This window comes from Pteronotus mesoamericanus, unplaced genomic scaffold, assembly GCF_021234165.1.
Source record: "Pteronotus mesoamericanus isolate MK-2021 breed Mesoamerican mustached bat unplaced genomic scaffold, CSHL_Meso_final scaffold_636, whole genome shotgun sequence".
Lineage (NCBI taxonomy): Eukaryota > Metazoa > Chordata > Mammalia > Chiroptera > Mormoopidae > Pteronotus > Pteronotus mesoamericanus.
The window spans coordinates 391,292-416,287 of record NW_026555324.1 but is presented as its reverse complement, the minus strand read 5'-3'; the positions used below and the strand labels follow the sequence as shown (position 1 = coordinate 416,287).

General features: G+C 47.9%; 1 protein-coding gene across 2 annotated transcripts in view; it reads left to right on the top strand.

Moving 5' to 3' along the window:
• Positions 1 to 12,204, top strand: part of SAFB2 (scaffold attachment factor B2) — a 32,317-nt gene extending 20,113 nt beyond the window's left edge. The window contains exons 13-21 of one of the 2 annotated variants that reach the window (XM_054562052.1): positions 502 to 593; positions 3,768 to 3,904; positions 5,402 to 5,683; positions 6,701 to 6,841; positions 8,145 to 8,187; positions 9,226 to 9,356; positions 11,298 to 11,410; positions 11,554 to 11,620; positions 11,920 to 12,204. In XM_054562052.1, the coding sequence (XP_054418027.1) occupies positions 502 to 593; positions 3,768 to 3,904; positions 5,402 to 5,683; positions 6,701 to 6,841; positions 8,145 to 8,187; positions 9,226 to 9,356; positions 11,298 to 11,410; positions 11,554 to 11,620; positions 11,920 to 11,923 (1,010 nt within the window). In that variant the 3' untranslated portion in view covers positions 11,924 to 12,204. Of the gene's footprint in view, positions 1 to 501; positions 594 to 3,767; positions 3,905 to 5,401; positions 5,684 to 6,700; positions 6,842 to 8,144; positions 8,188 to 9,225; positions 9,357 to 11,297; positions 11,411 to 11,553; positions 11,625 to 11,919 lie in introns of those variants that run through there. The other variant, XM_054562053.1, reaches the window with a different exon arrangement.
• Positions 12,205 to 24,996: the final 12,792 nt, after the last annotated feature.

Here is a 24,996-nt window from a genome sequence, read left to right as displayed (position 1 = left end):
ACAAATGAAGGGAAGCCCACCCATGGGGGTGGGGAGGGACTCCCTCAGAGCCAGCAGTGTCTGATTCAGAGCACAAGAGCCTGGGTTTTGCAGAGCATTGCAGAATGTGTGGAAGCAATAAAAATTGAAGTTGGCTCTCCTGGAGCTGCTGGGATTGAGTGCGAAGGGTAAAGGGAAACCTGCAGGTTGGATGTGTTTGTGCATACGTTCCAGAATGTACTTTGACTCAGACTTAAGTTGTACGATGTGAGCAAGTCACAGCTACTCGATTTCAGGTGAGCAAAGACCTGTCTGGGTCTGCCAGCTGTTTCCCGTCCAGTATGGCCATATTGGCAGTGCTGCTTTTATGTCGTCATGAAGACAGCAACAAGGCACAGAGGCTCCAGGGTTAGCATTAGTCACTTGATGGAGTGACGGAAGCCCCCAACTGGCCTATGTGTTGCTTGCTGGAAATGAGGTTGTCAGCATGTTTTCACAGATTGCTATGTTTTTTTCCTGAAGGAAGCAGAGGAATGGAACGGACTGTTATAATGGATAAATCAAAAGGAGAGCCTGTCATTAGTGTGAAAACCACAAGCAGGTCAAAAGAAAGAGTAAGTATTGTTTCTGCCACCTCAAATCCAGCCATTTTTGACTACTTTGGTTTGACTTATGAAAACAACATTGTTTGGCCTTTAGAATTTTAAGAGTTCAGCCCTGGCCAAGTTGCACAGTTGGTTGCAGCATTATCCTGATACGCCAAGGTTGTGGGTTTGATCCCCAGTTAGGGCACGTGCAAGAATCAACTAATGAATGCATAAATAAGTGGAACAACAAACTGATATTTTTCTCTCTCTCCTTTCCTCTCTATCTCTAAAATCAATAAACTTTTTTTAAAAATTAAAGTTAAAAAAATTAATACAATTTTAAGTTCTTTGAAGTCCTCAGGAGGCATACTGTTAACTCTTTAGATTATATGTACAGACATGAAATTAGGTTCTAGAACTTATTTCAAAACAACACTTTACCATGTTTGCTTTCCAGAGATGTGTTCACCCTTCTCTGATTCGTTGTCAGGCTATTCTGTCTTTTATGGGAACTGATTCCCGATGACAGTTCACGGACCAAGAAGGGCAAGACACCCCAGGCTTTCCAAGGCAGAAAGCAGCTTCTACTCTGGTTAATCTAATAACAGTTTATTTATTTTCTTCAGTTGATTTTCTAGTCTTCTATTAAATAAACCAAGAAGAAAAGTGGAGTCCACCCTAAAACTGACTGTCATGTCATCAGAGAACAAGCTACATTGCTGTTAACTTGCACATAGCTGGACAAGCTAGGGGCTTCTTATTTTGCTCTTTTCACTCTGGGAATCTCAGAAGAAGGTTCCAACTAATACATCAATGAGAGGGATGCTTTAGATGAAGGTTCCAGCTAATACACATTAATAAGAGGGGTGCTTTTTCAGTGAATACATTTTTTTAAAAAATTATTTATTTTTAGAGGGGAAGGGAGGGAGTAAATGAAGGAGAGAAACATCGATGTACAAGAGAGAGAGATCATTTGATTGTCTCTCGCATGCCTCCAGCTGGGGACCTGGTCTGCAACCCAGACAAGTGCCCTGACTGGGAATTGAACTGGCCACTTCCTGAACTGGAATTGAACTGGGAATTCGCAGGCCAGCACTCAATCCACTGAGCCACACCAGCCAGGGCCACTTTTTTATGATTTATTTAAGAACACTTTGTATTGTTGAGGCTTAAGGTTTAAATTAACATTTGGATTCTATAAAGAGCAGTTGTTAAATACCACTTTTCCCTTGTGGGCTACATGAAAATCAAAAATACAGAGTAATATAGAGAAAAATACAAAAAAGACCCATAAACTTTACCACCCAGATAACTGATGTGTTTTTTTGTTTTGTTTTGTTTTTTTAAAGGAGTAATGTACAAGTGATTAGGGCATTCAGATAGCACAGAAAGGCACAGCACAAGCACACGGAAGGCTCTTTGCTTCCATGTGGGCTCCTCACACTTCCTGCTGTGGTACGACACACGCAGCTCACATGTATATGCTCTGAAACATCATCACAATGGGGTTTCCCTAACTTGCTCTTGGACACCTTTTGTACATAGTATGTCTTAATAGAGCTCTATATGCTGACATACACAATCCTACATTCTAATTTAAAACAATTTTTAATTTCGAGATAATTGTAGATTCATAGGAAGTTGTAAGAGATAGGACTGAGGTCTTGTGTGTCAATCACCAAGGTTCCCCAGTGGTTTTATTTCCTGTAACTGTAGCATGATACCAAAGCTGGAAAGGTGATGTTGACTTTGGTGTACGTTGTGTGTGGTGCTAGGACGTTTAATCACCCGTGTAAACAGACACATCCCTGTTGAAAACTGGTGTGGTGCAGCTTTCCTGTGCTTGCCTCTTGGCAGACTTGTAACCACTGACCAGTGGAATTGCTAGGTCCAAAAGTGCATGTGTGTTATTCTTTGTGATAGATGTTATCACTTGCCCTTCAGAAAGTTGTGGAGGATGCTGACATTGATGGTGTTTGGAACTTGTGCTGGGCTGCCAGTAAGTGGTAAGGCCAGGTTAACCCAGGAGTCCAATTTGGGGACTGCAGTGTGGTGTTGACCTCTGTACTAGGTCGCAGCCGCACCCCGGACCTTAGGGTGACTGTTCCTCCTCACTCCGGTCTGCAGTGTGTGTGATCACACTTCAAACTCAGCCCATCGCATAGGCAAAGAGTGTCCTGTGATGTTTTGGATTGCGGATCCGTTCTCTGTGTCTGTATGTCCTTCTCCACGTACTTTTTTTTTAGTAGAACGTCTGCTCCTAACCACTATCCATCTTTCTTTCAGGTTGCTTTGTCTTTCATTGATTCCCACCCCAACCCCACAATGTGAGTTAATAAAGACATTAAGCTAGCAGTTTTTTAAAAATGTGGTCTCCCAGACTCCCTTCCTGGAGATCCAGGTCGTGGTTCTATAGGTTCTGGGCTGTGTGGAAAGCTTCCTGGGAGACTGATTCGTGGCCACTTTGAGTGTCCCAGCCTCTGAGAGCCTCAGAGATGGAAATTGGCCATCAATGTTTCCTATCTTATCCCAGAAGTAGAATAGCAGGGAAGTCGCCCATTAATCATTTCAATTTTATTGGGAGTGCACTTTATAGTACAGTACTTTGGCTTGCTCTGTTTCAAGGCTGCCTGCCTGAGCCCTGATCGAGAACTTGAGAAATGAAAGGTGCAGCCCCTTATACAGCTGTCCAAACAGCTGGCTTGACAGCTGCCCCCAGTGAATGAAGGAGCCGCATGGCATTGGGTACATGTGCCCCATGGCTTTACTACACTAACAAACTACTTGTACATTTTCTGAGGTTTCATCCCATCTTTTCTCTTCCCGTAATGCCCTTTGTAATATTTAAAAGTTTGACTATGGGTGAGCAGTGTGTGAAGTGACCTGTCTTGGGGCCTCCATGTAAACCCATGTGTGACAGAAGAATCTTAGTTTAATTCACATATGCATATTTAAGTTTTATTTTTTAATTTTTATTTCCTGATTTGAGAGAGAGAGAAACATCAGTTTGTTGTTTCACTTATTCATGCAGTCATTGGTTTCTTGTATATGCCCTGACTAGAGATCAGACCCACAAACTTGGCATATTGGGACAGTGCTCTGACCAGCAGAGATACCCAGTCAGGGTCTGCATGTTTAACTTTCACTGTGCATTTGTTGTAATCACTTTTCTGACATTAATAAACCAATTTTGGTAAACAGAGCTCCAAGAGTCAGGATCGTAAATCTGAAAGCAAAGAGAAGAGAGACATCTTGTCCTTTGACAAAATCAAAGAGCAAAGGGAGCGAGAGCGCCAGAGGCAGTGGGAGCGGGAAATCCGAGAGTCGGAGAGGCGGAGGTGAGTGGGGCTGAGCCAGGCTGCCAGGTGGCTTGTCTCCTCTGGGAATTGTCACCCTTTCTCCCCAGTCAAGTGTCCTGTGTAGCCTGAGCTTGTGGGCCACCTTTTGTGTTTCCCGTGGGGCCAAAAGGCCCATCATGGATGGCATGATATTCACCAAAAGCCCATTTCTGTTGAGTGTTTTCTGTGGCTGAAGTTGGATCCTGTCCCATGGAGCAAGCTCACCCAGGGGCAGCTTTGATGGAAGCATCCCAAGTGTCGAGGCCTCAGTCTTCCCTCTGGGAACCTCCTACATAAATAAGATAAAAAATGGCAACTGAGGAATGTGGTGGCTTTATCGGAGATGTTATCATAGGAGTAGTCTCTTCACCTCTAGGGTTTCTGCATTTTGTGGCCTTTTTTAGGCAGCAGTGGTTAAAACAGCGACGTCCTTTGCCCCTCTCACCTTTTGTTAAGAAGGTAATATATGGAAATAAGCCTGTCATTTCCATTTCTGAGTTTTGCCAGACATCATCACTTCAGGATGTCTGGAACCCCCTTGTCAATTTCCTTGCAAGGTTCCATGAAACAAAAGCTTTACATCATGGTGTTTGGGGAACTTTCTTGAGCTAAAGCAGATCACATAGAAACTTCTTAAGTTATGCTGCATTTGCTTTTCTCTAAAGTTGTGTGATTTCAGCCCCTGCCTTTATCGCTTAAGGAAATAAAAGCACATTGAGAAGCTTTTGATCCCATTTGGAGGTCTTTGCTTCTGACCAGCACATACTTGGTTTGAAGCCTTTCCAGGCACCAGTGGAGTGAGTGAGGAGTGACAGCGTGTCCTCTACTCAGATGCAGGGAGGTGTGGTCCCAGTCTCTGCTCAGCCTCTGGTGTGCAGTGGCCAAGGACATGAGACCTTGGCCCCGTTTGCCAGTGCCAGGCCAGCATACAATTAACCTAACCTCCTGTCCCCATGCCTTCCCACATCTGTCCAAAATGACACTCATTCAAAATTACAGCCTTTTTAGAGGGAAGATGTGAAAAAGAGATGGCTCATTGTACAGCGTTAACCTGCAATAGAATACCCTTCACACTCAGGGAAAGCTACTGTAATGCTTAAGTGTTTCCTCTGTACCCACAGCAGTAACCCTTTGCTTTTCTTATTTTTCTCCGCATTACTGGCATGCGGCTTCATTTGGGGGCCTTTGAGGCAAGTCCTCCTGGCCTGGACCGGCAGCTCTGTATCTCCTTGCTGTCACCTGCTCCCTGCCAGCCCACCTCTGGCTTTGCTTTTTTTGAGAAAGGGAAAGTTTGGAAGTTGGGGCTTCTGGATGATCCAAGCAGCTTAGTGGGAGTGGGTGAGCACCTGCCACCTTGTAGCCTGGGGCCCAAGCCATTGAGCATTTGAGAAACTCAGAATGGGCCAGTGGGAGGTGTCCAGGGCCTTGGAGGGTAGTGCCTTGATGGCCAGAGACCTCCACATTGGGAAGTCAGAGTGGCCTTGTTGTGTACCACAGAGAGCGGGAGCAGCGGGAGCGGGAGCAGCGCCTAGAAGCCTGGAAGGAGAAGGCACGGCTGCAACGAGAGCGCTTAGAACTTGAGTGCCAGCGTCACCTCTTGGAGCGGGAGCGCATGGAACGGGAGCGGCTAGAGCGTGAGCGCATGCGCGTGGAACGTGAGCGCAGGAAGGAGCAGGAGCGCATCCACCGTGAGCGTGAGGAGCTGCGGCGACAGCAGGAACAGCTTCGCTATGAGCAAGAACGGCGGCAGGGGCTCCGGAGGCCCCATGATGATGGGAGGTACGGATCTGATTCACCTGTGCCCCAGAGGTGGTGCCTCTCCTCCCCTTCCAGTAGCTTCTTCTGCTCCTGTCCATCTCCGAGTGGAGAATTGGGCCTATTTAACACGGAGCATGGACGCCTTTGCAGACTTCATTGCCGCTGCCACCACCTCAAGTATGTGTAGTTTAATGTCATGATCTCATGGCTGTGCATTTTTCCCCAACTGAATTATTTGCAGAATCTCGATAGTTCCACTGCTAAAGGATTTGTGATGCTTTTGCTTAGGCTGTGACATTATTTGCAATGTGATTCATGGTGGAGCGTAACCGCTCTCCAAAGTGCTGTCACAGGAGATGGCCAAACCTGCATTAGGCCTGCATTAGCCACCGTAGCCACCCCATCTCATGTGCTTGTGGGCAGAGAGGCACGGAGTCAGCTCTGTGGGAAAGGACATTGCCTTCCATTTAAAAAGTAGGTTTATTGGTCTCTAGCTTCTCTGAGCTGCTCAGTTGACAGTCACCCATTACCCCGCCACCCATGAGCCTAGTTTTCTGGTAAAATTCAGGAAGAAGGTAATTGAATGCTGCCCTGAGCTATATGTGGTTCACTTTCACCTGATCTAATTCTCTTTGCTTTTTGCAAAAATCTCAGAGGGAAGTTCAGGTTATCATTGAAGATGGGAAGGTGAAAACCTGACACCTTGGAATATCAGTCCTGAAGAATCAAATATTTTATTTTCACTTGCATTTGAGCTCAGGCAGGGATCAAGGTATTAACAGCCTCATGACACAATTAGCTCACAGCAGTCCGTTTTTTCAGGATTGTCAGATGAGAATACTCATGTGCCTCTTGGCAGTTTGGGGGATATTAATTTATCAAATCAAAACGATAATGATTGAATGTTTAGAGGTTAGCCCTGCAGGACATTTTAAGTGATACTGTGTCTGGAGACCCAGTCTGCACCCCACCTCCACCTCCTTCCTTTTTTCCCCTCCTACTTTTTCATAAATGAAATTTCCATTCTTTTTACAACAGGCGAGATGATGCCTATTGGCCAGAAGGAAAACGTGTGGCCCTGGAGGACAGGTACCGCCCATACTTCCCTCGGTATGATCACCGCTTCCACGACTTTGACCATCGAGACCGAGGCCAATACCAGGACCATGTGGTTGACAGGTCAGTGCCCCACCTCCTTCCTGCAGCAGGGACAGGTCTCTGTCTGTCTTCTTAATGTCTGATTTATTTGTGAGAAGTCTTAGTGAGTAGACTTTGATCAACTGCACATGAGGTTTAGAAACATAGGCCTTGAGCAAGGTGGTGGAAACCATGGTCACTTACAGCATCTGCGATTTGTCTGGCAGGAAGGCCCTCCAGACCTTGTGTCACGTACTGTCCTTTGCACAAATAGGACAGATGGGGCCCTGGGCAGGACCTAACCCTCGGCATCCTCCCACTCTGAGTTCTCTCGGACATAGCCCAGGCTCTGGGTTTCACACCTCCATGGGGCGCCCTCCCTGTCCTTCCCCTCAGCACCAACCCCACTGGATCACAGGGCTGTTAATATAGAGGGTAGGGCAAAAGTAGGTTTGCAGTTGTTTGTATGGAAAGTAATACAAGAAATTATAATAAGAATAAACTCTGTTTTGTGTACTCATAACTGTAAACCTACTTTTGCCCCACCCTGTAAATGAGGAAGCAGTTTTTAGAAGCGGTATGACCTGCCCGAGCTGGCGAACGTAGACTGGACAGGAGCCATGTCTGTGGGCTTCACTGACTGGTGTGGGTTTCTGTGCCAGCAAACTACAAAGAGGATTTACCAGAGAATGTAGAGCAGTTCTTAGTGGGTATTTGTGTTTGGAAGGTCAGGGTGAGTTTGTTTAGTGTCCTTTTTTTTCTTTGCCAGTTCTTTGTTTAAGGAGGACTATATCTACTTGATTAGAAAGATAGCCCTCACTTTTCCAGTTGAAGAGTTCTCTTTTTGGGAGAAGTCTCATTGGGTTCCCCTGGGCTACATATCCTGGAGCCCTTTCACCCTCCACTAGCTCTCTGTAAGGGAAGGGAGAACAGGGAAAAGGTAGCTAAGGAACCACTCATTTAATTCGTTGTAGCTGGAGTTGGTTTGAGATTTGGTGTGAGTACATGCATTGGGCTAAGCCAGATGTTCAGCTTCCTTATTATCCTGACTGTTGTCACCAGGCCACAGGTAAATGAGGCCTTGGCTTCATTCAGGGGTCTCTGCTTCTGAGACCCCTCCCTCCAAGGGATTTCAGTAAAATTCTTATTCCCATCTTAAGAACTGACTTCACTCCCACCTCCAGGGAAAGATGTGAGCTAGTTTGTTTGTTTTTTTTTAAATCATGCAGTTCTTACATGGGGAAATAGAATGAGTGCCCCAATCATGGGACTCTTAGTTGGGGCCTGCAGAAATGTTGTGTGGTACCATCAGCTGCCATTGGAATTAGGTATTTCCCTTTTCCAGGAGGGAAGGCTCAAGGTCAGTGATGGGAGAGCGAGATGGACAGGTGAGTACCACCCAGACACTGGGTGCCTGCTCTGCATCTGGGTGGGCGGGGGAGCTTGAATTCGGCATCCTGGCCAGCGAGTAGAAGCATGTAGACTTACTTGTTTTCTGATGAGTGCAGTCTGTGTTCAGATGCGTAGGGCTTGTTCTTGCTTCATTTTATCCAGCAGAAACTACAAGTATCTCGTTACCTGCTTGCTTAAAATGCTTCTTGAGTTTCGGGCCTGATGCTTAGCAGCCTGTTCAGGGATTATTTAGACCATGTTTGGGGGAATCCCTCTGTTTCAGGTGCTGGGGTAGGTCTTGGTGTGTCTAATTTGCTAACATCTGGTGAAGGATACATAAAGTGTCTGCTCAGAGAAAAGGGGAGCCTGCCATGGGAAAGGTGGGGGACAGGCATCAGAATCATGGTTTTTAAAATAGGGGTATGTTTTCTGAGCATAGCTCTGTCACTTCCCAGATGTGCTGGGTTTCTGAGCGCTGAACTGGTTGGCCAAAGCACTGAAGTTTCTTTCTTCAGCTCCTGCTTACAGTGTCAGCTTCTGAGGAGTCATGCTGTGCTACCTTCATAAATTGATGGCCAAGGAGGAAGGGGAGGGGGGTGGGATCCTGTCACCAGCAAGGAGGGTGATCCCAGTTCTTCAGGGAAGACTCGAAGTGACTTTTCTCAGTGGACTTTTCAGAGGAGGCATTGATTGCCATAAAGCATGGTTCTCTACATTCATAAGGCAAAAGAGGCTTGTGCTGGCACTTTGCACTGCACCAGTGATGGAGCTGTAGGGGCACTCAGTTTTCAAGGAAACAGAGGGCTCTGCCGGAAGCCCCTGTGGTATTGTCAGGGTTGCAAACAGAGCATCCAGCAAAGTGAGATTCAGAAGGGGCTTGGGCACGTCTGCTTGGAGTGGTCAGAGGTACTGTGCCACACCCTGGCCCACCTCAGCATTGTGTACAGGTTGGCAGGCCTTCCAGAAGGAGGACATGTGCAGATCTATAGGGAGTGACGTGGCTAAAGTCACCCTGTCCCTTTTCTGCCTTCTAGCACTATTCAGATGACCGCCATGGCCATGGGGGACCACCGGAGCGCCATAGCCGAGACTCTCGAGATGGCTGGGGGGGCTACGGCTCAGACAAGAGGATGAGCGAGGGCCGGGGACCGCCACCTCCACCCAGGTTAGTGGGTGGGCTGCTACAGGAGTGGGCATCTTCCCTGGTCAGAGGCCTGCCCCTCTGAAAGTGAACTGGTTGTGTGCGCCTTGCCAGATCGCCTGCATCACCCCAGGTATGAACATCTTCATCACAGGGTCCCTGTCTGATGAAGGAGACATCCCTGAAGCCTTTCTTAGATTTGCCTCCCTGGACAGCAGAGAAGCTTAACCCTCAACCAACATACACATGTGTGCAGATGCACACAAGTTGTCTTTAGGCATTTTGAAGGTCAGCGTCACAGATACCAGAAGGTTCTGCCTTATTTCTCCTGGGGTTTCAGGTGTTCTGCAAAGACTGTGGTGCCAGTATGATAGATTAATGCAAAGTGTGCTTTCCCAAGTGACCTACTTCGCACTTGGTCCTTTAACATGTAAACCATTTTCCTTAAGTACCTGTGGGAAAGGTAAATGGGAGAATTCTTCCTCAAACAGGAGATGGCCCTAAGCAGCATCACTGCATGATTGGGTGGCTGTCACCTGCTGGTAGACAATAGTAGTTTTTGGGTTTCACTCTTGGGGAGCAGTATTTGCATTTGCCTTTGCAGAGAGATGTCGGGGCACCAGTCGATTCCTAGTCCTTTCCTCTTGGGCACCAGTCATCCCAGTGGCTAGTGCACTCGTCATTCCAGGCTCAGCCTGGGTCAGGGAAGTTTTCCTAGACAGCTCTGGTGACTGCTGGGGCCCACATGCTGAGACCATGTTTGGATTTTAATCTCCCAGAGTTTGTCTGAAATATTTTTCTTTTTTTAAACAGCTTTTTTGAGACATAATTCACATGCCATACAGTTCACCTGTTTTTAAAGTGTACAGTTCAGTGGCTTTCAGTATGTTCATAACAGGTGTGTAGCCGTCACCACAGTCAATTTTAGAATATCTTCATCACTCCAGAAAGAAGCCCTTTCCCCATCAGCAGTCACTCCCCATCCCACTCCTCCGGCCCCTGGCAACCACTAACCTACTTCCTATTTCTCTGGATGTGCCTTTCTGGACATGGCACATAAATGGAATCACACACTATATGGCCTTTGTGTCTGGCTTCTCTCAGCTGAGCATCATGATTTCAAGTTCTGTTTCTTTTTAAAGATTTTATTTATTTTTAGAGGAAAAGGGAGGGAGAAAGAAACATCAGTGTGTGCATGCCTCTCACACACCCCCTACTAGGGACCTGGCCTGTAACCCAGGCGTGTGCCCTGACCAGGAATCGAACCAGCAACTCTTTGGTTCACAGGCTGACACTCAATCCACTGAGCCATACCAGCCAGGGCATGATTTCAAATTTTGTTCATGTTGTAGCAAGTGACGGTGCTTCTCTTCTTTTCGTGGTCACGTAATGTTCCCCTCTATGCATGGACCACATTTTGTATATCCATTCATGAGTTGGTGGACAAACACTTAGGTTGTTTACACTTGTGGGGCTATTATGAATCATGCTGCTAAGAACATTCTTGTACAGATTTTTGTGTGAACATATGCTCCTTTCTTTAGACACCTAGGAGTGGCATTGCTGGTTTCTGAGGTCAATGCATAAGTTAACCTTTTGAGGAATCGCTGCTGTGTTTTTCCTCCTGGGGCTGCCCCATTTTCATTTCCCACTAGTGGTGTATGAGGATTCCAGTTTCTCCACATCCTCACCAGCACGTGTTACTCTGTCTTTCTGTTAAGAGCCATGGTAGGAGTTGAGGTGGGGGGGTCTCCCGTGTCTCATTCATGTGCTTGTGACGTTACTGGTGCTAAACACCTCATGTGCTTAGTGGCCACGCATGTACCTTCGGAGAAGCATGTTCCCATCCTCACCCTCTTCCCCTTGAAACCATTGGTACTGGGCATGATGAGCCATGCCACACTCCCCCCTAGAGGCATCCTGGGACTGTGGTACATCTGCCCTTACTCTTTTTTCCCGATAAAGGGGTGGACGTGACTGGACGGAGCACAGTCAGAGGCTAGAAGAGCACCAGGAGCGTGCCTGGCCGGGCATGGTAGACGCAGGCACAGCAGGCCGGGAGCACGCCAGGTGGCTAGGTATGAGTTAATGCCTGCCCGTGAGCCAAGGTGGGGGGCTCTCTGGGAGGGGTGCCAGTCCCAGAACTCTCCACAGGCCAGCTTCCCCCAGCATTTGCAGGGGCTTCCAAGAAGATAGTGTTTGCAGATTCTCTCTTTTCTAGGTGGTGAAAGGGGCCTGTCTGGACCCTCAGGACCAGGGCACATGGCCAATCGGGGTGGCATGTCAGGGTAAGTTTTGTCTCTGGATAAAATTGGTTTGTTCCTACTCCTCACTTCCTCTCCTTTTTCTCATGTTTGATGAACTTGCTGGGTTGAATGTTTTGAAAACAAACCCCAAAAGCAGCTCTTGGCAACTTGTGCAAGTAACATCCTCTAGTGACCTGAAATGCGGTGTACGATTAGGATATTTCTCACCTGGAAAAAAAAAAACCACGTGGGCTCTAAAGGCTGCAGAGCAGTGTACTATGCCACACAATGGTGAAAATGTAAAGCACTTCAAGGGGACCAACGTGTACCTTTGTTCCTAGGTGAGGCAACTTTGCACAAGGTGGGCATTCCCAGGGCCACGTGGCGCCCGGTGGAGGACTGGAAGGTGGAGGACTGGCCAGCCGGGACTGGGGTAGCAGAGTCCCGCACCCCCACCCCCACCCGTGCTCCCACTTCACTCGCCGCTACTAAACCCTCCTTCCTCCGCGTGTTCAGGTAGGCAGATGCACTGTTGAATCTCTTAGCCAGTTACCTTGAACTTACGGAATCTTTTAAGAAACAAAAAACAAATCCTGCCACCATGTTGTAGCTCTGTAATATGTGAAGTCACCTTTTTTTTTTTTTTTTTTTTTTTTTTTTAAATAAGTGTGTTCTTGTTCTGCCATTTTTGAGACAAGGTTTCTGTAACAAGGCATTCCATTTTCCATTAATAAAAGTTTATGGTTCGCACTCTGGTGTGGGTGTGTTGCGGTGATTACAGAGTAGAGAATAGTACTGACCTACACTAGCACCGTTGTGCACTCAGATGGCAGCTGCTGGCCCATCATGCTGAATTCTCTCAACCGTCGATGAAGTAGGATGTTATCTCTCCATCTGAGAGAGAAGGAGCCTGGTGCTTGGGTTCGATCATGTGCCCAAGGTCTTAGAGCTTGTAGGTGGCAGAGCTGGGATGGAAATTTGGAATTCTTTATTGAGGGGAAGATTATGTGCATTGTGGAGCTCCTGACCACTCACTTCACCCCTTGTGCTGGAGTGCCTGGGGCAGCGTCCAGCAGTGGTGTGCAGTTTGGGAGCCAGGCTAAGGGCTGGGCATGTGTGGCAGGCCCTGCGCTACTTAGTGATTGCCCTTGGCCCCCCCAGAGCACACTGGCCCTGCTGAAAGGGCAGCTTCAGCTTGGCACAGGCTCAGGGTGCCTGATTCAGCCATTTATCTGAAAGTGCAGATTCACATGTGAAGTCTCCTCATTTGTGATAGCAGCGATTCCAGTTTTCTTCATTAAAGACTCTCAAACAAGGCACCTGGCGCCCCGATTAGGCCCCTCCAGCGTGACACCACAGTGAGGTGCGTCTCTTCCTCTGGGAGAAGAGCAGCTGCACAAGATCTGTTGTTAGCCAGATCAAGAGCTGTGGGGCAGCAAGAGGCCAAGTCTATCATCTCTTGAGTGGGAGGCCTGATGGCCACAGGCTGGGTGACGGGCCTGTGCGGGGGCCTGGGGGCTGAAGAGCAGGCTCACTTCCCGCCACTCGTTGCCCTAGTCTGGTGTGATAAGAGTTAATCTGCCATGCTGCTTGCTGGGAACCTCAATTCCTTCCCCTTGGTAACTAGGACAGCCACCCCACAGGCCCCCAAACAATTGCCAATTCTCCCTGAGTACCCTGTGTTCCTGCTGGGCTGTTTAGTTTTAAAAGAGCAATCTGAAAATCCTCCCTAGCATTAAAGGCAGGTCAGTTCTGGTCCTCTGTGTCCTGCCTCTTTGAATTGCTGCAAATAAACACTTCTTGTGCTTCCTTCACTACAGGGGCTTGTAGAGTCGTTTTCTAATGACAGGTTGACAGGACATTGACTCCATGTTGCAAACGGGGGCCAGCATGGCATATTGCCTTCTGCACAGAGGCCTGTCTCTCCTCTCTGCAAGCTACAGAGTCTAGAAATTGGGGTCTGGGTTTCCCCATTTTGGGGAAGAAAAGCCAGACTCAGCCTGGGTCTGAGTAGTGAGTGAGACCAGTTTTCATGTATCACATAGTTGCAATGGAGCAACTACAATCTGGTAGGCAGGAGTGACATCCGAAAGTGCCACCACCAAGCTGCTTGACGGAACCTTGGGAAACAGTGAGGGCTAGGCTCTCTGGGCAGCCCCTAGGGGTGACAACAGCCCCTTCCTAGTCAGCTGGGCCTAAAACCTAGCTTTGTCTTAACAGGGAGACACAAAATACATTTGTTTTGCTAGGGCTTTTGTAACACAGTACTGCAAACTAGGTGGTTTGAAACAATATTCTCTGCCAGTTATGCAGGCCAGAAGTTCAAGATCAAGAAGTCAGCAGGGCTGGTTCCTTCTGAGGCCATGAGGGAAAATCTGTCATTGTCCTCTCTCCCAGCTTCTCGTGGTCATTGGCAGTCTTTGGTGTTCTGGCCTTGTTTTCTTCCTCCTTCACCCAGCCTCCTTATTTGCGTCCAGATTTACTCCTTTTATAAGGACATAGTCTTACTAGATTAGGGTCACCCTAATGAGCTTATGTTACCTATGTAATGGCCTCATCTACAAGTGGGGTCACATTCTGAGGTTCTGGGGGCTAGATCTTCAACATGTGAATTGGAGGGGGCACAATTCACACCCTAATAGTACTCTCCACAGTTTTTATGCATACAGATTTTTCTAGGGATGCAATTTCTGGGTAAATTGAGAGGATCACTCATCACTCGGTCCAGAGCCCTACCAAGAATCGCTCCCTGTTTCTGTGAGCAGCATTGCTGGGGTCTCAGTGCCTCCACGCTGATTCCGTCTGATTGGCACCATCTCAATAGGTAGGTGCTCACCACCATGTTCACTTACAGGTTGGGTTAGATGATATCGGACATTCTTTTCTTTTTATTTCTTCTGTATCTGATAAGGCAACATAGTGGTTGGGTCTTTCTTTTTTTAAGTTGTGTGTAGTTAGGTTATAGTCACACTCATTTTCATTTCAGGAGAGAAAAGGGAAGTAGAACAAAGTATCTGTTACAAAAGGGGCTGCAAATGGACACTCACCTTGTTTCCACCTTTTGGCTCCTGTGAATAATGCTGTCATGAAGACAGGTGTATGTATGTGTTTGCCTTTCTCCTGGGGGGATACCTAGGAATGGAATTGCTGGGCCAGATGGTAAACCTGTGCTTAATTTTTGAGGAACCACTCAATTGTTTCCCACAGCAGCTGCACCATTTTCCGTTCCCACCAGCCACACATGAGCATTCTAATTTCTCCACGTCCTCACCAACACTTGTTATTATGTGTTTTTGTGTGTTATAATAGCCATCCTAGTGGGCATATATTCTTCCAGGTAATGGAGTATTATTCAAACCTTAAAAAAGACATTCTGACACCTGCTACAACGTGGATGAACCTTGACATTACGCTCAGTGAAGTAAGCCAGTCACAGAAGGATGGATACTATGTGATTCCACTCACATCTGAGGCTCCTGGAGGAGTCAGATCTGTAGAGACAAAAAGTAGATGGTGGGTACCAGGGAGCCGGAGGATGGGGAATTTCTGTTTAATGGGGACAGGGTTTCAATTTGGGAAGGTGAGAAAGTTCTGGAGATGGATGGTCGGGGTGGCTGCATGACAGTGTGAACGTGCTTAACGCCACTGAGCTGTGCACTTAAAAGTGGTTACATCTCATTTGTACTCGATCACAATTTTAAAATAGTTTTAAAGGTAAGAGGTCTAAACAACCAAAATATTTTTAAAAAAATGAAGGTAGGGGGTCTGTAAAATATCAGGAGTCAGGAAGACCCCTGGGGTATAAGCTGTAAAGGCAGGCTTAGGGAGCAGACGGCTTGGAGTTATCTCACCTGTCTGCCCACCTGGAGTTACTGGTTTTTCTCTGCTTTGGCTTCCTTAATGGGAAGAAAGGAATAATAGTACTTACCATAGAGGGCGTTTGCTGTGATTAAATGAGTTAATGTAAAGCTCAGAATTGCTCCTGGCATACCGTAAGGGCTTAATAAGTGCTGACAGACACTGGGAGGCCCTGCAGGAATAGGGCTTAGGGTGCTCATGTTTTACAGGCGATTTGTAAAATGTGAGGCTTAGCAAGAAAGAGGGAAGAATTTATTGGCTCCGCAAATACCAAAAAAAAAAAAAAAAAAAAAAAGCAACCCCACTGTAATATCAGAATTAATACCTTATCAAATGTCTTCACATCTACAAAAACATGTCAACTTCATCATCTGCTGAATTTTGTATTCATAAAGATTTCATTACATTTCAAAACAGCTCCTAGGTTAAATTTTCTCACTTTATAGGAATTCCCACACCTGCACGTTGATTGCCAGGCTTACATTGCATGTGTTATTTTAGTCAAAAAATTTCAAATGCAACATTATAAAAAGGGCTTTTGATTTTTTACAGTCACAAAGCCGTTGGTTAGTCTGTTGGTTAGCCAGGATGGCGTGCCTTTTAACTGGCTTGCAGGTTGAGGAGTGGGGTCAACACTGTAAATAAGACCATCCCTACCTTGGTCATACTGTCCAGGATGGTGAACCAGGATGAAGCCCAGAGCATCAAAAACCATAAAGTAAAGACATGGCCAATACACCTGGAATGTAGTAGACACAGAATAAATGCTTACCGAGTTTATAAAGAGGAAAAGGAAAATACATGATACTGTATTTTCAAGGTTTCAGATTGCTTCATCTCTTTGTATGACCTATTGGGTATTTTGAGGCCTGGTAGAAATTCCTCTAGTTTAAAGTTACGGAGCCACTTGCATCTTCTGGTGTCTTTAGTAAACACCAGGCGGCAGATGATCTCTCCCGAGACTCAAGAGGGAGCACTGCAAACACATTCAGATGTGTGCAGTAGTGAGGTGGCTGTTACTGAGAAAGAACTGAGGGGTACGAATAGCAAAGGTTACCTAAGGGTGGAGGGAGGGAGGTGCTGCTTTAACATGCAGGTTCTCAGGCCCTGACTCAGACCTGCTGGTTTGATTCCAGGCCTACCTCTAGCCACTCCTGGGATCCTGATGATTGAGAAGCACTGGGCTGGTGGCCTTGCTGGGGAGGCCTCCATGAGGGATGGGTGATTTGAGACCAGGCGGGAGAATTCCAATCCTGGCTCTGCCCTTCGTCACCTGGATGACCTTCAACCCCCCTGAGTTTTCTTGTAAAATGGGCAGGTTGATTCCAAGGATTGAAGTGATGATGCATTTAAAGTGTACCTGCAGGTAGTAGGTGGTTAGCAAATGGTTGTAGTTGCTGTTAATTCTTCTAGAAGAGCCAGCTCTAAATTAGGCCCTCATCGCCAGAAAGCCCTCCGTCCAAGGATTCAGTGTGGCCTTTGGATCTGGGGAAGAGGTCCATTTGGCATCCATGTCCATCATGGCTGTAATCTCTGATGTTGCATTAGCAATTTTTAAAACCGGAGGCCCAAGTTTGGCCTCTTGAATGCTTCACACTGCAGGGTTAAGTACTGGGAGCCGCCGATGGTGTCTTGCTACTTGTTCCAGTCCTACAGTCTTAGCCACCCCATGCCAACCCACTGCTAAACTGCCGGGGTGCCCCACTTACCCAGCCACAGAAACCTCGCGTTAGGCCCCACAGGGAGGCTCATAAAAGGCACTGAAGCTTCTCCTGTGTAGATGCTGCTGGCCTCGGCAGACCAAATATTTACAGACTCAGCGCCAATGAGACCCAGCAGGGTAGATTTCACAAGCAGCCCAGAAGATGTCCCTTTACCCCCGACCTTGGAAAAACGGCACAGCGACGGAAGAAGCCCATTTGGCCAAGCCCCTTCCCAACACCAGCAAGGCAAGATCAAAGATTGAGCCTTTTCTAGCTCATTCATTTAGCAAACACCTCCTTGGGCATTTCTTGTGTGCCAGACTGTGCCAGGGACATGGCCATGACCGTAACCGAGAAAGACCTGTTCTCTGGAGCTCAATGGGTGATTTCAAGGAAGGGGTCAAGTAAAACTGGCTTTCTGGAGGAAGAGCGCTGTGGGAGAGGGGATAGAGTGCACAGTAGCCCCCAGGAAGGAAACGGTGCAGCACTGCAGAGGGACTGGGCAGGCAGAGGCAGGAGAGTCATGGGGTCAGGCAGAGTGGCTCCCGAGGTCTGGGTGGTCAGGGACCAGACCACCAGCCAAGCAGGTAATGGGGGTGTTTTTTGTTTGTTTTTTTAAACAGGAAGAGAGAGAGAGGCGACAAGTTTGGGTGATTCTTGTATGTGCCCTTACCAGGGATCAAACTCACAACCTTGGCATATCAGGATGATGCTCTAACCAACTTGAGCTATCCAACCAGGCATGATGGGTTTTTAATTGAGAGGAAATCCCTGCCCTCCTAGCAAGGTTCAAGGGTGACTGTCAAACTCTCTCTCTCTCTCTCTCTCTCTGGGGCCTTCCTTGCTTATGGGTCCAAATCCTCACAGTCCCCATACCCCCTAGCCGCATGTAACCAGCACTTGCCACCCTCCAGGAGCCAGCAGCAGCCCGCCCTGGGAAAGGGGTAAGCCATGGTGGGCACCTGGGCCAGGTTCTATTCGGAGAAAGGCAGATCAGGAAAACCACGTGCTCCTCCAGGCATGAGGTCCCCTCCCCAAAGACCAGAACATAGGCAGTAGGTGTGGCTGGCAGGCAAAGCTGATGAGACATCATCATGCCCCACCTGGACTGAGTCATAGCAAGTCATAGCGACAGCCCATGGGTGACAGGAAGTGCCAGGATGATGCGGTTGGAGACGGGACAGAAGATGCAGATAATAAGAGGGGTACACAGGGAGGGGTGATTGAGGGTGCCTGGCTTGGTTATGGAAGAGGCCTTCGGTTCCAGAGGTGGGGGAGGGGGGCAGAAAGAAAAAGAGATGGAGATCCAGAGAAGAGACAGAGCTCCAGAGAAAGAGACGGAAACCAGGGGAAAAAAGGCGGGGCAGAAGAGAGAAGAGACAGACACAGAGGGACAAAGACACAGAGAAAATAGAGGCAAAGCAGTCATGGGTGGACACAGAGGGACCCATGCACCCCCCAGAGATATCGAGCCACTGAGCTGCCATGCCCGCCAGGTGGCGCTCAAGAACCACACACTGTCGCAGCCATCCCTGCTCAGTCCCTTCTAGGGCCCTAGTTCAACCTGCCTTAACAGGAGACCCTGGGCCCTGGGAGGAAGGTCGGAGGTGGAGGCTGGAGCAAGGGGAGCCTCCCTAACCTGACTATCCCAGGCCAAAGCCCTGCATTGTACGTGCATGTTTCATGTGCATATTTGTGTCTAGGCTGTGTTTGCGCTGGTCTGTGTGTGCCTGTTGGTTTTTGTTTTTAAGATTTTATTTATTTATTTTTAGAGAGGCGGGGAGGAAGGGGAAAGGGAAATATTCATGTGCAAGAGATACGTCAAGCGGTTGCACGCCCCCAACGGGGGACTTGGTCCGCAACCCAGGCACATGCCCTGACTGGGAATCTAACCTGCGACCTTATGGTTCACAGGCCAGCGCTCAATCCACTGAGCCACACCAGCCAGGGCTGTGTGTGCCTGTTTTGAAGTGTGTGTGTGTCTCAGAGTATATGTTTACATGTGTTCTTGTGTGTGTCTGGGGAGGACGGGTAACTCTGTCTTATGTCTCCATACCCACAGGAACCTGCCACTACCCTCTCCATTCACCTTGCGTGGAAGCTCTACAATGAGTCACCCAAGGAATTCGAGAACTGAAACATATTTAGAGCGTTTACTGGTACCCAGAGTCTGTCATGGGGTCCCCAAGTAAATACTCCCTGGGGGGAGAGGAACAAGTGTTCACAGAGCTGACTGAGCAAGATTTAGGTTCTATTAAACCTGAGTATCTACTGTGTGCCAGGCCCTAGGTAGGGAGCTACTTTCATGCTGCTTGGACACAGTTTTCTCATCTGTAAAATGGGCCTGATACTAGCATCTGCCTCATCACTTTGTTAAGTGATAGAGTTGAGTTTTGAAAAGCTCTTTGAGCAGTGCCTGGCACTGCCTAAGGACTTAGTGTCAGAAATCATCTCATTTAATCCTCATAACTACAGGCACATCCATTAACCCATGGGTCAGCAGGAGCCCCTGAGAATTCTCCACTCACTGCCCAGATTATGAGGGTTGTCTTAAAGACCTAATGAGGTGGATGCTCAGGTGGCTGCACAAAACGACTCTTTTGGTCTAGCTCAGTGGATCTCAAAGTCAGTGTACAGAAAAGTGAGTAGGTGAGATCATGCTGGGTGTATAGCTTAGAGCTAGGTGCTGTTCCAGGCATCAGGGACTCAGCAATGAACAGACAGACAAAAATCCCTGCCTTAGGGGAGCTTCTGCTCTAGTGGGGAAAAAAAACATAATAAATAAAACTGATTTGTCACTTGACAAAGGTGAGTCATTATAATTAATTATTATCCATCAAAGGCTTTCAACACAATTTGTCATTCTACCTTCCAGAAGGATGGTACTTATTCCAGCAACAGATGTGAGTGCCATTGCCTTGCACCCTCACAGAATTTAATATCAATATTATCAGATCTCTTTGTTGAATATTAGAGTGGGGAGAATCCTAGGGTGGCTAACCACTTTCTCATGTGAGTCTTTATTTTATGATTTCCTACCTATCTCTTTTGAGTGTTCAAAATGGCATCCATCTTAGCATGTTTCTCTGTTCTTATTTATTTCTCACAACTCTTTATATATGAGGATGCCACTTTTGAACATGTTGCTAGCAAATAGCCTTTGCTTCTAATAGAGCTAGGGTGGAATAACATAATTTACCAAGAGGGACCACCATGAACCCTCATTTGCCAGGTATCCTAGCAATAAATTCCTTATGAAATTTCCCTGGAGAGAGACACATAGACCCAAGAAGTAGTAGCTATGAAGAGAGCACTGGGACCCACGATAAGGCCTTTCTTAGCTAAGAATTACTGTATCCATCTTCTAAAATAGATCCCACACTGTCAGGATCCTTTCTAACATATAATTTAGTTCATGCCACTCCCTTGTTTCAAGCTCTCCCCATTGCCCTTAGAAGAAAATTCAAACTCTTCCCCATGCCTTTCTCAAAGCCGCCCTCTCCACACCATGTTCTCCTTTTGGTACCAAACTAGGTAGAGGTACCTGAGCACTCCTGCTAACTCATTCCTGCCATGTTCCAGGGGCTGTGCTCCACCTTCCTGTGTGGCTTTGGGGACACTTCAGTTTTCTCTTCTGAGAAATGGGAGAACAAAAGCACAGGCCTCATAGGGTTGGTGACAGGGACCCAGTGGGGTAACTGATTGTAAAACGTGGAGGAACGTCATGTGATGGGCTATTTCCAAAACCTTTTCAGCCTCTCCCTGGGGAGGACCTCGGCAAACAACTGCCCTGGGACACACTTTCTTGATCAAAATGAGAATACAAAGCTAGTGCTGTTCCTAGTCCAGGGTGGGCAAACCCTTCAGGGCTCAGGGAGGGCTTTGCACTTGGTAGGGGCAGTCGGGAAATCACGTACCATCCACAGAGGGCCCGCAGTTGCTGCTTGGACCAGGAGCCCAATGGAGCTCCACCTTCTTACATGTAAACTCATAGAAGAGTTTGCCAGTTCTTAAAAAAAAAAAAATTGCGTGGGCCTCTGGGCTTGCAGTTTGAGAGACCCCTGGCCGAAGGAAACATCTAATAAGTCTCTTTTGTGTCACAAAATGCTAAGCATCTGTGATTCCAGAATTTGGCCAAATTCAGTGGGTATGCCACGTGTAGGGGCAAATTGGCAGAGCACCTACCCTCCCTTCCCGTCTGCCTGTAGTATCCCTTCTGCCTCAGAAGACCCATGTTCTCTGGCCCATTTTTAAAACCTCTTCTCCTCACTTCCCACTGATTGTCTGAACTCCCTCAGAGCCTTCCCCAACATTCCTTTGCCCCCTAAAACAGCCAGGAGTGATGTGTTTGGATTGCCACTCGGAACCCTGACCCTCCTACTAGTGAACCCTCGATTCTAGAATGTTCATGAGAAGAGGTGAATGTTCTGAGGGTCTAGAATGCCAGTCCTTCCAAGGTGCTGGGAGTCTGCAGTTTTGGGGACCCCACAGTTCTGAGCCTCCTAGGTTCCAGAACTCAGGGATTCTCCAGCTTGTCCCTGTACTCCTGGCTCTTCCATAATTGCCCATGACAGATAATAGTGTCTCCAGGCGGAAACCATGATTTCTCCGATCCAGCAGCCCAGGCGGAGAGCCTGCTGCCCACAGCCACCTGGCTTTTCCTAACAGCTTAATGAGAAAGTCAGAATTAATTGGAACTGGCACCCAACACTCACAGGGCTCAGTGTGGCCGGCTCAGCCTCCATATGTCAAAGCCAAGTGTCCCTGGGCCTTGCTCTGATCTGTTCTAGACACCAACAGGTGTGCCACGTGAAGCCTGGAGCTTAGCCTGAGAAAGGCTGGAGCCGTGGTGACCTGGAGGTGCAGGCAGAGCCAGCCCACTCGCCTTCTCACTTTCCCTGCGGAGAGTGCACACCCTCATTCTACCACTTCCCTCTGCGGGCCTCAGCTTTCCTCCTTTGCTCAATCAGCGAGCCTCCTGGTTCGCGCTAGGTCACACGTGAATTGCTCAGAACGTGCGTTGTGCTATAATCTGTCCTTGGGCACACAGAGAGAGTCCCAAGGGACAGAGCTAGTTTATCATTTCAATAGCTATTTTCAGATTATGCCATTTCACACTCCCGCCCGCAAGGCGTGAGATGGCTGTTTTCCCCAAACCCCAGCAACATAGTGAATTATCAAACTTTTTCATCTTCAGCAACCTGACAGATTTAGTTTTAAAGAAGTGTTTCATGGTAGCTTTATTTTATATCTAGCTTACCATGAGTGGAAAGGAGCTTCCTCTCATGTGTTTAGAAGATATGTGTATTTTGTCTTTTGCCTCTTTTTCCATTGGCCTGTTGGTCCTCATTGATTTTTGGAAGATTTTTACATATAAAGGGAATCAGCCTTTTGTCTATCAGTCTTGAAAAAGTTTCCCTGACTTTGTTTATTGACTGTTTAGGTGTTGTGTGTATGTGCAAGAATTTTATATTTTAATGTAGTCAATTATTAATCTTTTAATTAGAGGCTTCAAGGTTTAATGTCATGCTTTAAGAAACTAGGATTATTATTTTTAACTCCCATGTTTTCTTATAGTAGTTTTTGTAGTTTCTCTCCCTTTTATTCTGGGAAGGGAAATCCATCTGTAATTTGCTTTTAGCCACCTTCAAGATCTCCATCTGAAATCTGATTTTATAAGAAGCTGCATAGTCAGCAGCCCTGGCCAGTATGGCTCAGTGGGTTGAATGCCTGGCCTGTGAACCAAAGGGTCGCCAGTTCGATTCTGTCAGGGCACATGCTCAGGTTGCAGGCCAGGTCCCTGGTAGGGGGCAGACGAGAGACAACCACACACTGATGCTCTCTCCCTCTCTTTATCCCTCCCTTCCCCTCTATCTGAAAGTAAATAAATAAAAAATCTTAAAAAAAAAAAAAGAAGAAGAAGAAGAAGAAGCAGCAGCAGCTGCATAGCCAGCGGACAATAGCATGAGCCCTGAAGCCAGGTGGCCTAGGTTCAGATCCTGGCTCTGCCATTTTCCATTGTGAATTGTGAGAGAAGTAATTTATCCTCTCTATGCCTCAGTTTACTCATCTGTAAAATGGGAAATAATAGCGTCACATGAGAATTAAAGACGTTTTCTATTTTTTAAATCAAGTACCTAGAAGACGATTTGTCACTTAGCAGGTGCTTTTCCTACTTGCTAAATTTGTTTTTATTTGCTTCCTTTGAGAGTCAAATTGCACTTCTTTCTGAATATCCTCTCAGCCTAGTCAGTAAGTAGATGATTGTGCTTCAGGAACCTCTCTCCGTGCTCTACCCTCAGTCATTTCATCCTCAGAACAACCCCACTGGATATATGGGAACATGGAGGCCCAGGGCTGTTAAATTTCTTCCTATGAAATTTCCAAGGGTCAAGGTCAGGGTTAGAGCCCACACTCTATCCACTGCCCTGTTGTGGGCTTCCATTTTAACTGGCTTCTCAGTATAGGCTGAATCATCGAGGTCAAGCCACCATCCTAGATACCCAGAACTGGTCAGTCCTGTCCTGGCGGCTATGACGGGGCAGGGGCAGGGGCAGGGGCAGGCGCAGGGGCAGGGGCAGGCAGCAATCAGGAAAGGCTTTCAGGAATAAGGCGCTTGCGTAAGTGTGACCAGAGAGGCTACAGGGGACTGAGAAAGGGTTTGCAAGCGTGGGGACGGCATGGAATCAGGAGTGGGTGAACCCCTGCTCACAAGACTGCCATGGCTGCCACTGACCACAAGCCTTGACTTCTGCTTTTCCCCACTAGGCACCCACTGAACTGTACAGTTGGTGGCTGTAGGCATGTGTCTCCTTGGTGGAAGTGATGAACTCCTATTCATCTGCCAAAGCCCTAGCTCCAGTGCCTACCCACTGGGAAGCCATTTCCGCATACTGCCCTTTTACAGCCTAGGGCCTCTACTCCTCCTCAAGCCCTGATCCCATAGGCTGGGAGTGTCTGTGTCCAACTTTGTGTGTCCCACCCTCAACTGGGAGACCCTTGATGTCAGGGCCCGAGGTTGTGATTTATCTGGTGCCCAGCCTGGCCCAGCCCAGCCAAGGCAACACAGAGTGGGTGCTTGTTGAATGTGTCTTGAAGGAAATACGGGAATAAATGAATGCATAATGAATATAAACCTGTTACTTAACCTCCCTCTGCCCACAGCCCTCCAAGGTTCCCACCTCCCTGTGGATAAAACGCTCAAGTGCTCCCTGAGGCCCACATGGCCCTGTATGGGCTGTCCCTCATCACTTTCCTGACCTCGCCACCTTTCCCTCTCTCCCTTGCTCACTCCGCTCTGGCCACCAGGGCCTCCCAGCTGTTCCTCCAACCACCAAACATGGTGCTGTCCCAGGGCCTTTGCACTGGCTGTTCCCGCCTCACTGTGCGGTGCCCTTGATCCATGACCCTTTGCATGGTGGTCTCACTGCTTCTCACTTTCAGAACTCAGTTCAAATGCTACCTTCTGAGAGATCTCTCTTGACCTTGATCTCTGTCCAAGAGAACCACCAATCTCTCCTTCCTCCTTTTTCTCTCCCTAGCCCTTCCCCTGCTAGGTTGCAGTGGTATTTAAGTATCTTTATGATGTGTCTCCTTTTCGTTGGTTTTGTTCGCAGCTATCTATGGCGCTTCCAGTAGGCACTTTTCACATCTGTGCAGAAGCGGAGGGGTGTCTGCGGGTCGGGGCAAGGGGCCCTCGGTCCGCCTTCCCTGCGTGCCCCGCCCCCACTGGGCCTCCCTCAAGCACACTGGGCGTGGCAGGGCGGGCCGGTGCAGCGGAGGCGGGCGGCTAGGCCTGTCGGGCGGGTGCTCAGGGCACGAGTGGCCAGGCCGGGTGGGGAGCACCCGTCGGGCGCC